Source organism: Myotis daubentonii, chromosome 9, assembly GCF_963259705.1.
Source record: "Myotis daubentonii chromosome 9, mMyoDau2.1, whole genome shotgun sequence".
NCBI lineage: Eukaryota > Metazoa > Chordata > Mammalia > Chiroptera > Vespertilionidae > Myotis > Myotis daubentonii.
Window position 1 is genome coordinate 77,288,668 of NC_081848.1, and position 13,231 is coordinate 77,301,898.

Genomic DNA, 13,231 nt, shown 5'->3' on the forward strand with positions numbered 1-13,231 from the left:
TCAGGAGGCAGAGCCCTAAGGGTGCCCTCGGGCAGATCTCTCAAGTGAACCGTCCTTTAATTTGGACTGGGAGCTGCAGGTGTCGGGGGGCCAAGGGATGGGGCACTGCAGGACCAGGGAGAGGGGAGGGCTCGGGGGAAAGGGCTTCCCCTCTCCTACCTGCCGACACCTGCAGGCTCCGGGTTCTGCTGGGGCGGAGACGCAGCGTCAGGCCTGGACACTCGTCGTATTTATGGACCAGACACTGGGGGGCGCTCTGGACAGCATACTCGGGTGTAGCCTTCCTGTCCGGCCGCACCTTAGAAACTATTTATTCACCAAAAGTCCTGGGCACTCAGGCGGCGGCGCCGCGGTCGCCTGGAAAGCCGCCGGGGCTTGCGATCCTGGGAAATATTTTCGACTAGCTGCTTGGCTGGATGTACAAAGGAAGAGGCGTATTTTATTGCTATAATATTGTATGATACTGTAACTGTACATTAATGTCACTATTGTAAATGTACTATGGTTTTATTAACAATAAACACCCATGAACCATGACCTTGGCCTCGTCGCTCCCGGTGAGCTGCTCAGAGTTCAGAACTGGGAGAAGCCCACGTAGGACCAGAGCCCGGAGCCGGTTCCCTGTCTCTCAGGAAGGAAAAACCCACCAAAAGCTCTGCGTGCCCCCCCACGCCCACGCGCCTCACCCGGGACCTGAGCCTGGGTCCTGCCCTTGCCAACTCCACGGCATGGAGCAAGTACAGGAAACCCTCGATTTTATGGACCTCAATTTAAAGGAGAAAACTTCGCATCCGTGTGTCATGTGAAAATTAACATCCTGTTACTTTTAAGATGCTTTTAACCAAGATTTGCTTATAATTAAATTAACAGGGCTACCTTTTTGTTATTCGCTGTTACTTTTAACAAATTTTAGCGAATAAGCCACATGTTGGAAAAAACACGAGTAATTTCACTGACACAAATGTTACATACCTACAACTATAGTCTCCATGTTTAAACCCAAGAGTCACCGCTTACAAACAATGTGCAGCAAATGCTTAGCACGTGACCACACGGCATCGCTTACAGTGACTGGTTCTGTCGTTCTGTGGCTGGCTTTCGGCAGTTTCAACGGTCCCGCCAATGTGCCCCATGCACTAAGCCACGCCCCAGCCGGTGCGTTTGTTTACTCGTGGTGAAAGCGCACATCGACTAGGCCTGTTCAGTATAAATTTAAAGTCAATCATACATACAGGGAACTTTTCTGTGAAACTGAACTTTTCATACGTTATAATTATACAAACATGCCTATGTAGTAAAAACAGATAAACTAATTTGTCAATTTTTTAACATACGTGATCAGTAAACCTACTTTCTTATGTAAAGGACTTTCGGCTTTAAGGGACACCCCCTCACCTGAATCTGTCCCTTATATCGAGGTTTTACTGTACTTCCTTTGCTAGGCCTTAGTTTCCTTCTGTCAAATGAGGCAGCTGATAACATAAAATGGTTCCCATTTGTTAAGCACTTATGTGCCACTGACTGGACAGAAGGTGTCTGCCTGGAGGGACCAGGGCCTGATGACAGGAGTAAGACACCTACCAGGGGTTTAGGGGTTTTTCTGATCTCCCCTGAGCCCAGACCCCCCTCCCCTAGCCCCAGTGTGGGAGCTGTTGTTGGGGTCGTCCTAATAGTTGCCTGTAAACTCTTGCATAGTCCAAACCTGTGGGCCCAGTGAGGTGGGGCAGGCCTTCTCCATCTTGGTCTGGCCGGCTGTAGGCACCTCCCTCCAGAACCTGCTGAGCCACCTGGTAATGGAGAGAGACAGTGAGCCGGTGACTCGGGCCCAAGGGTTTCCCGGACCCAGTTTGTTTCAGGTGCCAAGTCCAGGGTCCCTGCCTGTAGAGGAAAGCAAATTGCTCAGGTCACTGGGAATACTGACCGAGTGGCTGTGGGAATGGGGGGACAACATGAAGACCTCCTGGGGTCTATACCAGGAAAGGCCCCTTTCCCAACTTTACTGGGTTTGGCCCAGGTGGGGCAGCTAGAGGCCCAGCCTGGGTCCTGGCAGTGGTAGGGAGAGGGCCCTGCATGGACACATGGCGCCCTCTGGGGGGCAGGGGCAGGAGGTGCGCTCACGACACCACCCCCGTGGCAGAGGCCCTGTGCAGGAGGTTGCCCCTGGCCCAGCCCTCCCCATCCGCAGGGGCTGCCCTTCCGGGGTCTGCGTCCACCCTCCCAAGTCCCCCCACCCTACAGGACGCCCTCAGGCAAGACCTAGGAGGCTGGTCCTGGATGGGGCTAGGCCATTTCCTTCTCTCTTTTGGACGGAAGGCAAGTTAAAGCAAAGATGAGATTACAAGGTGTAGGACCCCTTTGAGCCTTCAGGTAGCAGGAACACACTCTCCTGAGAGCACTTAAAACAACAATTAGGGGGAAATCAGACATCCTCCCAAAGGACCAGGAGGCTCTAATGGAAATGGAGGGTCACCTCACCTTCTCCTGGCGGCCAGGCCTCCTACCGGGCACTGCTCCGAGTGTGGGGCCAGGTGCCCTCCAGCGGCTCCAGGCCTTCAGCCCAGCAGGCTGGGGAGGAAGTGGATTCTCCTCGCAGGAGTTCTGGGAAACCAGAGGCTGAACGTCTGTTCTCTCTACGGAGGGGTCCGTCCTACTGCAGCCGTCCCCGGGCAATCAGCTCGCACTTCTGCTGCTGGAGCGGGGGCCTCCTCATCCCCCCAGTCCAACCAGGGCCCCAAGGCCAACACTGGGCCCGCCCTGCTCTCCGGCTCCCAGGCCTCCCTTTTCCTTTCAGTCTGGGCGTTCTCCTCAGAGCCCCCTCAGGCAACAGAAAGCCCCAAGCCTCCCCTTTTCTGCCCGCCCCCACCCCCACCCTCTGCAGAACCCACACAGGGTAACTCTAACCAATTGTTTCCAGAGTGACCACACCCCCTTCTCTCTGGTCTGAGGGCCCGAGGGGATGCCAGCCCCACCCCCTCCCCCAGGCCTGAGGCTGGCCCAGAGCTGGCCGCTGGCTGGCGTAATGGCCTAGATAATGAGTCCACATTTTTCCAAGGTGACAGTCACTTACTTCCTCCCCTCCCCCAGCCTCACAGCCCCCTTTGTGTCCTCTCCTGGGCGCTGGGGACTGCGGGGCCAGATGAGCAGTGGAGACACTGAAGCAGGCCAGCACCGGCCCCTCCAGCCTCCCGGCTCCACTCGCGGGGATGGAGACCACTTAGGAACCTCCTTTGTTGGGGCATCTTCAGCCCCTTCCCGTCCTGGTGACAGCATTCATTTCACAAGTGAGAGTTCCCGAGATGGCGAGCTTTACAGATGTCACTGTCTGGGGGCCAGATGGCGAGGCCTGGGGAGGCGGGCGTGCTCTCAGGTCTGGAGGAGAACCCAAGATCACGGCCGTGAAGTGCGGAGACCTGTTTAGGAACATTCGCTTTGTAAAAGGACCAGGACTGTGCACAGCAGGCGAAAGGTCGGCTTGCGTTCTGTGTGCAAAAGGGAAGGCCGTCTGAGAAGCAAAGCTGCTGGAGGACGTGCGGCCGGCCGGTCTGACTGCGAATGCACGCTCCTTGCTCCCCAGGGGGCTCCTCTTCTGGCTCAGGTGGCGGGGGCAGGACAAAGCCGGTCCTATTCAGTCGCCAGCACTGGTGGCAACGGCAGCTCCCCTGCCGCTCTGGGCCACAGGACTCGGACGAGGCGAGCACTTGCTGCCTGCCAGGCACTGTCCTCGGCTCTTCCCTCACCCCGGGTAAGCGCGTGCTGTCATGGTCACTCCCGTTTCCAGATGTGGACGAGGCAGCGGGGAGGGGTCACAGAAAGGGTCAGGGCAGAGCCAGTGTCAAAGGCAGGCAGTCGGCTTCGGGGCGCCTCCCTGCACCTGGCCCAGCAGAGCAGCCCTGGGGACGTGGGCCGCGTGGCTCAGCCCACGTGGGATTCTGACTCTGCTTTCGGCCGCTCTCCCAAGGAGATCTCTTTGACAGGCAGGCTCAGGCACGCTGAGAAAAACGGATCAGAGTTCTTTTCATCTCTCCTCTCTCAGCAAATGCAGCCTTCACGGGGGTCTTCAGGCAGGAAGCGGCAGAGCCAGGAGACAAAAGGCCCCTTCGCCACGGACACAGGCGCAAGGGACAGCGTGCTCTTCCCCTGTGGCCACAAGTCCCCGGGCCGCATGTCTAATCCTCTTGGATCCAGAGGCTCCCCTTCACTTCCCCGTCCGTGCGTTGGCCGTCTAGGACCCCGGTTACGTGTCAGGGCTGAGGAAAGAATCTATTTTGACTCACAAAAGACCTAAATTGCCGGAACCGGTTTGGCTCAGTGGATAGAGCGTCAGCTTGCGGACTGAAAGGTCCCAGGTTCAATTCCGGTCAAGGGCATGTACCTGGGTTGCGGGCACATCCCCAGTAGGAGATGTGCAGGAGGCGGCGGATCGATGTTTCTCTCTCATCGATGTTTCTAACTCTATCCCTCTCCCTTCCTCTCTGTAAAAAATCAATAAAAATATTAAAAAAAAAAGACCTAAATTTACAAAAAAGCAAGGAACATTAGTCACCAAAGCACAAGCATTTTTTCAGGTAAAAATAAGAACAGAGTAGAAGCTGGAGATGGATGTGGCCAGGGAGCCACAAAGTAGACACAGACCACAGCACCACTGAGCTGACTGCCTGGGCGACACGGAGAAGGACCAACCCTACAGCGGCCTCGGGGCCATTTCGGTAGCAGTACCGGATTTGGGACCGGAAAGTAGATGCCGTCAGACGTACCAAAGTAGGTGTGAAGCCGCCACATAACGTGTCCCCGACAGAGGGAAGGGACACACCACCTGACAGGAGCTGGGGGAAGAGGCCCCCAGGCACACACCGAGTCCCTCAGCGACCAGCGAGCGCGGCCGGGCCAGCCACCTGCCCCACAGGCTCCTGGGATGTCAGCCCGGGCCGCCCTGCCCCACCTCGGCCTCGATTCCAGCACCCCCACAGCCTCCGGCAGCCAAGACCCCCAGAACCAACAGGGCCAGACGCACCTTCCCCTGCGTGGAGCCAGTGAGTACCAGAGGCGGCAGCTTTCTAGATGTTATTTATTAAAAATAGACCCTCTGTCCCTCTCAGCCTGGCCGGGGAGGCAGTCTTTCCCAACGTATTTCCCCGAATGGATAAAGCAATAAGTTTGGGGACTCGAAAGCCACAGCCACCCTGAGTCAGGAGGTCGGGCACTGGCGGCCGCCTGCGGGAGCCAGGAGTGACAGCGGCAGCACCCCACGGCCACCGGAGGCCCCCGGGCCCAGGCCAGGGGCCGGGACAAGCCCATGACGAGGCCCGCGCTCCACCACTCAGCGCACTCAGCGCCTGAGGAGGGACGAGAGCCGGCGTGGCTCCCACACACGTGGGAAAGGAAAAGCCGGACCCAACACAAAACATGAACTTATGGGACAGGCAGGCCCGGCTGGGAGGAGGCCGACCCCGGCAGGCACAGAGGGTGGCCCCTGGCGAGGTCTGAGCCCACCCCCTCGGCAGCGAGTGCTTCCAGCCACCCCACGCGGCACCGAGTCCCAGGCCGGCCGCAGGGCTGATGGCCCGCGCTGCCTTCCACGGGCCGCGGCCCAGTCCAGCCGGAGTCGGTTCAGAGAGTCAGGGTGTCCCCTTGCGAGTCAGCTGCTGAGGCCCAAGCTTCTCGCCGCTATTTCTTCCGTTTCAGTTTCATGTCCTTTCTGTGCTTCGTGTCTCTGTTCTTCAACTTTTTGTTCTGTTTGGGTTCTTGTTTCGCTTCCAATTTCCTTTTCTTGTCACTGGAGGGGAAAGAGCAGCAGTAAAGGAGAAAGAATGAAAGCTGCACAGACGGCTCTGCTGGGTCTGAAAAGGGGTCCTATCCCCTGAAACAGCGAGAGACCCAGGCAGACACGGATGTCCCTGCAGGCCTGTCAGCACGCCCGGCAGCGTCAGGGCCCGGGGACAGCACGGCAACCCGGCCCCTGCCCTCACTGGGCTCTTGTGGGTGAAGGGACAAATCCACATCTTTTTTTTTTTAATTTTAGGGAGAGAGACATCAATGTGAGAGAAACATCGATCAGTTGCCTCCTGTACATTCCCTGACCAGGGATTGAACCCACAACCTAGGTATGTGCCCTGATTGGGAATCGGACCCACATTAGGTGTATGGACAACACTCCAACTAACTGAGCGCCCGCCAGGGCAGAAATCCACGTCTTAGTAGCAGAAGTCTGCGTTCTCTCGGAGTCCTGTACGCTCCCCTCTCCCAAGACCCCAAGAAAACTCTAAGGCATCGCCAGGGAGATTCCCTCCCACCACTCACCACTCAGGATCACCCTGGAAACCAGACACGTTGTCCCAGGGACCCTAACACAAAGCGTGAGGCTCCAGGCAAACCCGACACCACTTCCTGAGGGGCCGCTATCACTTTATTTTCCTGAACAAGAAGCAAGCCCGAGGAGCACCAACTCGGGTCACACATCTCGGTGGCGAGCGGGTTCCTCACTCCTCCCTGCCCTTAAGCTCGGGCACAAGCACCTCCCTATGCGGGAGGGTGAACAGTGCCCTCAGGGCCAGGAACATCACCTGAATGAAGTGACCACTCAGGAGGGGAGGGAAAAGGGAAGGAAGGCAAGGCCTCTAAGAATATACAGTGACAGAGGTCAGAGTTTTACCTCCAAAAGCACAAATCTGCACGGACTCAGCCCTCAAGCACGGAGCTGCCACCCGGGCTCCTCACGGCAGGGACAGCCCAGCCAACGGCCGGAGCGGCCACGCTCTGTAAGCCTGGACCAGCCTTTCCCGGGCCACGCACGCCCCTGGCTGTCGGTGCCAGTCAGGGCCTCACTCGAGGCCACAGCCATCGTGGGCCCTGCTGCACCTGCCACTCTGCCCAAACTGGAGGCCAGCACACGCTGCACCGGCTCTGCGCCACCTCAGAGCACGTGGGAGTGAGCCACACCGACCGGCTCCCTCGAGACCCGCGACGTGCGGAGACGCAGAGCGAGCATCTAACTCCTGGGACCCACGGCTCCCAGTCACAGGACTTCCTCCTTCCACGTTTCCAAATGAACTCTTCAGGGGACCAGCCGGTAAGTGGAAATGGCACGAACTCACCCCACACCAGCCCCCAACAGCGGTGGGAGCCTCATCTCTAGAGGCCCCGGGCAGGGAGGACCCGTTCTCTCCCACGGAAACTCCAACGAAGGTGCCAGCCAGAAACCATGGTCATCCACAAACATAACCCTCGCCGAGACGCCACGTGGAACAGAGGTTTCCCAAGAGTGGCCCCGGGACACCTAGGCTGCCCAAGACCCTGCCAGGGGTGCCCAGGCCCAAGCTATGTCCATATAAAGCTAATTCATTATGTGCCTTTTTCACTTCTATGCTCTCACAACTGTTCAGTTTTCCAGAGGCTACCAGACATATGATAGCACAAAAGACTGCAGGATCGCCAGATAAATGTGAAGGTAAAATCATGCCACTTTAAAACCACCAAAAATCATGAGTCCAGTATTGGACCATTCATTCTAAATGAACACATTTTTTTAAATTTCTCAGTAATTAAAATTTCTGGTATCGAAGACATAAATAGCCCACAAGCCCGTTGGGATCCTTCAATAGCTTTTGTTATAAAGGGACTTCAAGACCCCAGACCTTGAGGCCCGCTGGCTGGGAGCAGAGCGCAGCAGCTATAGCCACGGGCTCCACGGTGGACAAGCCTGGCCCCGCGCCGGCCCTGCCCCTTACAGCTGTGAGCCTCCTGGGAAGTTACGATACACCTCCTGGCCTTGGTTACTTCGTCACAGCAGTGACGGTGACACACACACACCCGTGCTGTTCTGCGGGTGACGGACGCTGCGCTAAGCCCACGGGCAGTGCTCAGTCCCTGGCAGCTCTGGGACTGTCCCCTCCGGCTCCCCTGCCGTCCAGGGAACACGAGGGATGCTGCCTGGCCTGTAGCAGGTGCTACCAAAGCCGCCCCCGCAGAGGAGAGAACCGTGACTTTTCTCTCAGAGTCTGTTCCATCCCCTCTCCTAACGAAAGTCACTAGAGAAGCACAGAAGCCAGAATGTGTCTGCCCAACGGGAGGCCCCACCTTTTCAGGCTGACGATCGAAGCGTTCTGCCCAGCCTTGGTCAAGACCTCGTTCCACTCTTCATCGTCCCCACGGATTATGTATCTAAAAAACAGAGAAAATATCAGAGCCGGCTCCAAAGAAAAGGGGAATGCTTACAAGAAAACAGGACAGTGACAACATTCCCATCAGACACATCCTGCCCCAACGCCAGGCCGAGCTGCATCAGCGTTGAGCAGCAGGGCCCAGAGGACAGGCACTGCAGGGGGCAGAGGTCAGCGGCCCACCAGTGGGGCCACGACAGGACAGTCCTGCACCGGAGGCGGCACCCAACTCCTCCCGGACTCTGATTAACTGCCCACCAAAGAAGCCTCCTGTCAGCCCACCACCTTCTTGCTCACTCCCACCTCCAAACGTGCCGCCAACCCTGGGACTGTGCCTCTCCCGCCCACCTCGCCCACCTCTGGGGGATCTAGCAGTCACGGCAAGTCAAGGTTTTAACATTGCATAGCTGGCAGCAGAGCCCGGAACCCTGCCCAGCGACCTCCTGGCCACCTCCCCATCTCCCGGGTCCAACAGCCACCATCAGCAATGACCCAGCAACTACAGGACTAAGGCCAGCGAGGCACAGCGAACAGTGAAGGAGGAGGATTTTAGCTCTCAGGGCTTCTAAGGTGACCCATGAAACACAGCTTCCAGGGCTCCGGGGCCCGGGTGAGGAACAGGAGACCTGCGGCAGGTTCTCCACGCGCCAGAAGCCAAAGCGCAGCCTTCGCTGCCCCCGGGCAGCAGAGGGCCTTACTGAGAGAGGTCCATGTCCTTCAGCTTCCCCACTTCCTTCTTGTGTTTCTCCTGGAATTCCTTTGCTGCTTCATCCTGCGGGCAAAGTCCCAGAGACAGAGCAGGTCAGTTAAGCAGGGGACCAATCGCAGAGTATCACCCTGTGAGCAGACACCTCCTACTCCCACGCAGGAGGCAGCCCTTAATGAATGCACAGGGGGCATCTGGAAAGCCTACAAGGGCCAAGGAGCTCGCAGCAGCAGCTGGCCTGAGTGCACACACGCAGCCTTCAGTGGGAGGCAGAGCAGGCCCCCGTGTGCTCCGCACATCCAGGGCAGGGACACGCAGGGAGGGAAGGTCGCCCACACCCAAGATCACCACCACCGGGCACGGTCAGCGCCGCGGACTCCCGCTGAAGGGGACGGGGCTCCCCCTCCGCGCTCGCAAGGCCTTCGGCAGCGGCGTACCAGGTCATCACTCAGGGTCTTCATCGTGGGCTCCATGACCACGTCCTTCACGGCCACCATCTGCTCCTCAATGGCCTTCTCCTGCACTTCGTTAAACAGCTGCAAGGACAACGGCCAGAAAGCAGAGATGAAGCCGCAGCAGGGACCCCGTCCTGAGCACAAGCTCAACATGGCTGAGGCAGCGTGTGTTCCCGGCAAGAGTATAAAAACAGACTGCACGCCCTGGCTGGCTTGGCTCAGTGGATAGAGCGTCGGTCTGCGGACTGAAGGGTCCCGGGTTCGATTCCAGTCAAGGGCACATGCCTGGGTTGCAGGCTTGATCCCCAGCAGGGGGTGTGCAGGAGGCAGCCGATCAATGATTCTCTCTCATCACTGATGTTTCCATCTCTCTCCCTCCCCCTTCCTCTCTGAAATCAGTAAAAATACAGTGGGGTCTTGACTTACGAGTGTCCCGACTAACGAGTTTTTTGAGATACCAGCTGTCTCTCGGCTGATTTTTTGCATTGAGTTGACAGAGTAATTTGAGTTAACGAGCTCCTTAACAAGCTCGGTCTCAGAACAAATTAAACTCCTAAGTCAAGGCCCCACTGTATATATTAAAAAAACAACAACACAGACTGCAGATCCCCAGCTCCCAGCAGTGGTTCCATTTCGCCAGGGTGCGTGCGTGTGTGCGCGTACGCATGCGCCTGTGAGAGACGATCTGCAGCGTATGTGGCCAAATGTTAAGATCTAGTCATCTTGGGGCAGGGAGCAGGTTGTCACATTATTCCAAATGGACCACAACCCGCCCTCGGCAAAGGGTACCTTCACGACTTTGCGGATGATCCGGTTGAAAAGCCCCATCAGCTGGCCGGCGGGCAGCTCGATCTCCTTTTCCAGCTGGTCCACGGACTTGTGCTGCAGGCCGACCCCCAGGAGGAGAGCCTGGAAGACGGACAGTCCTGGAGAGGCCGCAGGGCAGGCCCTGCCCATCCAAGCACTGGGACAGGGCTGCCCTCTCTGGACCACAGTGATCAACCCCCACGGTCATTCTGGAATCTTCTCTTTCATCTTGTTACTGGAACTACTGAGAAGTGGTCCCTCTTTTTAAAACCCCCAAACTGACTTATCCTGAAAACAGCTGCTTCACAGCTGCGCTGAGAGGTGTGGGTGCCCCCAGCCTCCGCTGAAGGAGAGAGCGAGCCATGGCAACAGGGCCCAAGGATGCGGGCTCGAATGCAGCTCTCCTTGCCAACTGCGTGGCCGGGCGCAGGACTCAACCTCAGAGCCCGTGTCCCCGCCTGCACCACAGGGAGAGGAGACCCCCCTCCCACCCCCTATCAGAACCTCGAGGAGTTCAACGCACAAAGTTACGTCAAAACATTCGACCGGATATCCCACCCGTAAACTGCGCCAGACCCGGCACACGGGCAGCAGGTAACCTACCGACTGGGCAGCGGACAGGGCCAGGTCCCCCAGCTGGTTCAGGAAATACATCCGGGAGATGGCGGGGATCATGTCCATGATGAGGTGATAGTCGACCATGTTCCGTGAGTACATCTCCAGCCTCTTCAGGTCATAGGGCAGAAAGAGCGCCTCCAGCTCCTCCCGGCGCAGGGCTGCAGGGGCGAGCCAGGCGGGTCAGGGCCGCCCCCGGGCACCCTAACGCTGCTCCTCCGCTGGCCTTCAGCCAGAGCAGATCGGGAGACCAGCCTCCGGGGAGCGCCTGCCCCCCCCCCCATGTAAGATACCGACCGCCCCAGGCAGCCCGACCCTTCCCTGGGCCACGCAGGGAGGGGACCACTGGCGTGGGCCTTTATGCGGAGCTCCACGCCAACACAGCAGGTCCAGGGAAGCTCAGGGCCCCAGGGTGAGAGGCTCTAACACCCTGTCCCACTTGTCACTTCCCAGGGCCCGCCTCCCAGGAAGTGTCCAGCTCGAGGAGCAGGTTTTTCAAAATAGAATTGGCAAAACAACGTGCACACACAGTTAGCAACAGAAAAAAAAAAAAAAAAAAGCCCACAGCTGTTAATGTGAGCCTTCCTATTTCCTGGTATTTTAAATATTCCAACAGAGTTTGTCATCCCCAGCACACGTCCCTGAAGGCTTTCACAGCTCCACACCTGAGGACACAGCCTCGGCACCGAGCGAGTTACCTGGTGCACAGGATTTAAGTCGGGTTCCAGGACTCACTAGCTGAATAGCCTTATTTGACATCCCTGAAGTCAGATCTCACCCCCGAGTCCTGTTACGTAGACAGCTACTGTGGGTGACGGTGCCCAAGGCAGAGGAGGGCAGCAGATGCAGGCCTAGAGCCGGTCCCTCCATTCCCAGGCCCTCCCTCTTCTGGGACCACATCCACCTCCTTCCACACAACCCACGACCAGCCCTGTGCCGTCCTGCCCAGCTCACCTGGCGGCGAGGGCTGCCCGATGTTCCTGTTCTGAATGATGTTCAGAGCCAGGGGAGGAGCGAAGGTGCTGAACTGGTAGGACAGCAGAGCTAGGAAGCGCCTGCGGAAATCTGTGGGGTGCCGCCACAGTCAGGGGTCCGGAAGCCCCCCTTCCCCCCGCATCAGCCCGCCGTCTCCCTTCCACTCAGATGTCTCCCTTCCACTCAGACGTCTCCCTTCCACTCAGACGCACCTTTCCAAAAGGCCGCCAGCCAGGCCCCCTGCTCAGCCTCGCTCTCCTCAGCCAGCGTCTTCAGCATGACACACGAGTGTTCTCCCGTCAGGTCGTTCTGGAAAAGACAGAATGGCACCAAGAACCCCCCCTGAGCAGCCGTCGCTGTTAACGGGTAAGAGCTCGGAGGGAAGCATGGTGCTCCCACAGCCTTTCCCTCTTCCCCAGCAGAAGTGCCCTCGCCTCCCATTCTCACGGGCATCACTTCCCACACTTCCCAGCAGATGCCATGGCAACGGAGCAGAGCTGCCCTGGACCACGGAGGTGAGCCACTTGCTCACATCAGGTAGATGATGAACGCAGAGTTATCACAGCTTAAACTCCACGCGACCCAGTCAACGTGTTTCGGTGCCTTACAGCAAAAACTTTACGTGTGCAACCCTGAGTTTCCATGCTGGCAACCAGTTTGCAAGAGCAGCCTCTTTAGGTGCTAAAACGGTGACCACAGGTTTTCCCTTTTTACTACAGAACAACAAAGCCCAGACCATAAAAATATCTAACGGATCTCAACATCCGTGTAACAAAACGCCAGCATCCAGTCACAAATGGCAGCACACAGCACAAGACCATGCTGAGGCCGCACTGAGCTCAATGATCCGCGTTCCTTGTAGTTGACTCCAAGTGTTATCCCAGCCTCAGCCTCTCAAAGGGGCACCACCCTACATACTGGCTTTGCACCCTACACAATCAAGCCTCCAGCACCCCTTCCTCTTTGCCGATGACCTCCTCTCACTGAGAACACTGAAGCAATCAGAAAAGAACTTCCTCCTTTCCACCCGAGTCAACCAGCAGCCAACCCTTCCGCACCCACACTCCCTGCCTTCCCCCTTGGGAAGGATGAGGTGGCCACCTCTCCTCCTCCCTCCCGGTCCTACCCACCTCACCTCCTCAAGGCCTGTATTCCTGCAACCAGACTCTCCCTGTCCATTATAATTCCTTGCGTGGTTTCTGCAGGATCCTCCCCTGCAGCACACCGACATGTTCCAGAAGCTCCCATCTGATAGGCCCGCCTACCTGTCTCCCTCCAGCTGCCCTGTTTCTCTGCTCCCTTTCGCTGTGCGTGTGACGCATCTGCTCAGTCCGCTCCCCCACCGCCCATTCTCTCCGATCGTGCGGGTCCCTCACTCCAGTGAAGCTGCTCTCAGTGGGATCACTGATGCTGGGAGGCCGAACGGCCAATTGCTTTTCCTCTTAACTGTTCTCTGAATAGCAAATGACTCCCCTTCTTGAAGCACTGGTTAACCTCGGCCTGTGACACCGAACCCC

General features: G+C 57.7%; 1 protein-coding gene across 3 annotated transcripts in view; it reads right to left on the bottom strand.

Moving 5' to 3' along the window:
- Positions 1–5,048: 5,048 nt before the first annotated feature.
- The window catches only part of NAT10 (N-acetyltransferase 10), a 34,255-nt gene continuing 26,072 nt past the window's right edge, over positions 5,049–13,231 (bottom strand). For all 3 annotated transcript variants that reach the window (XM_059709723.1, XM_059709722.1, XM_059709724.1), the window contains exons 22-29: positions 11,927–12,023; positions 11,694–11,804; positions 10,728–10,900; positions 10,107–10,226; positions 9,300–9,398; positions 8,855–8,928; positions 8,074–8,157; positions 5,049–5,773 (exon numbers count right to left, since the gene is read on the bottom strand). In XM_059709723.1, the coding sequence (XP_059565706.1) occupies positions 5,665–5,773; positions 8,074–8,157; positions 8,855–8,928; positions 9,300–9,398; positions 10,107–10,226; positions 10,728–10,900; positions 11,694–11,804; positions 11,927–12,023 (867 nt within the window). In that variant the 3' untranslated portion in view covers positions 5,049–5,664. The remainder of the gene's footprint in view (positions 5,774–8,073; positions 8,158–8,854; positions 8,929–9,299; positions 9,399–10,106; positions 10,227–10,727; positions 10,901–11,693; positions 11,805–11,926; positions 12,024–13,231) is intronic.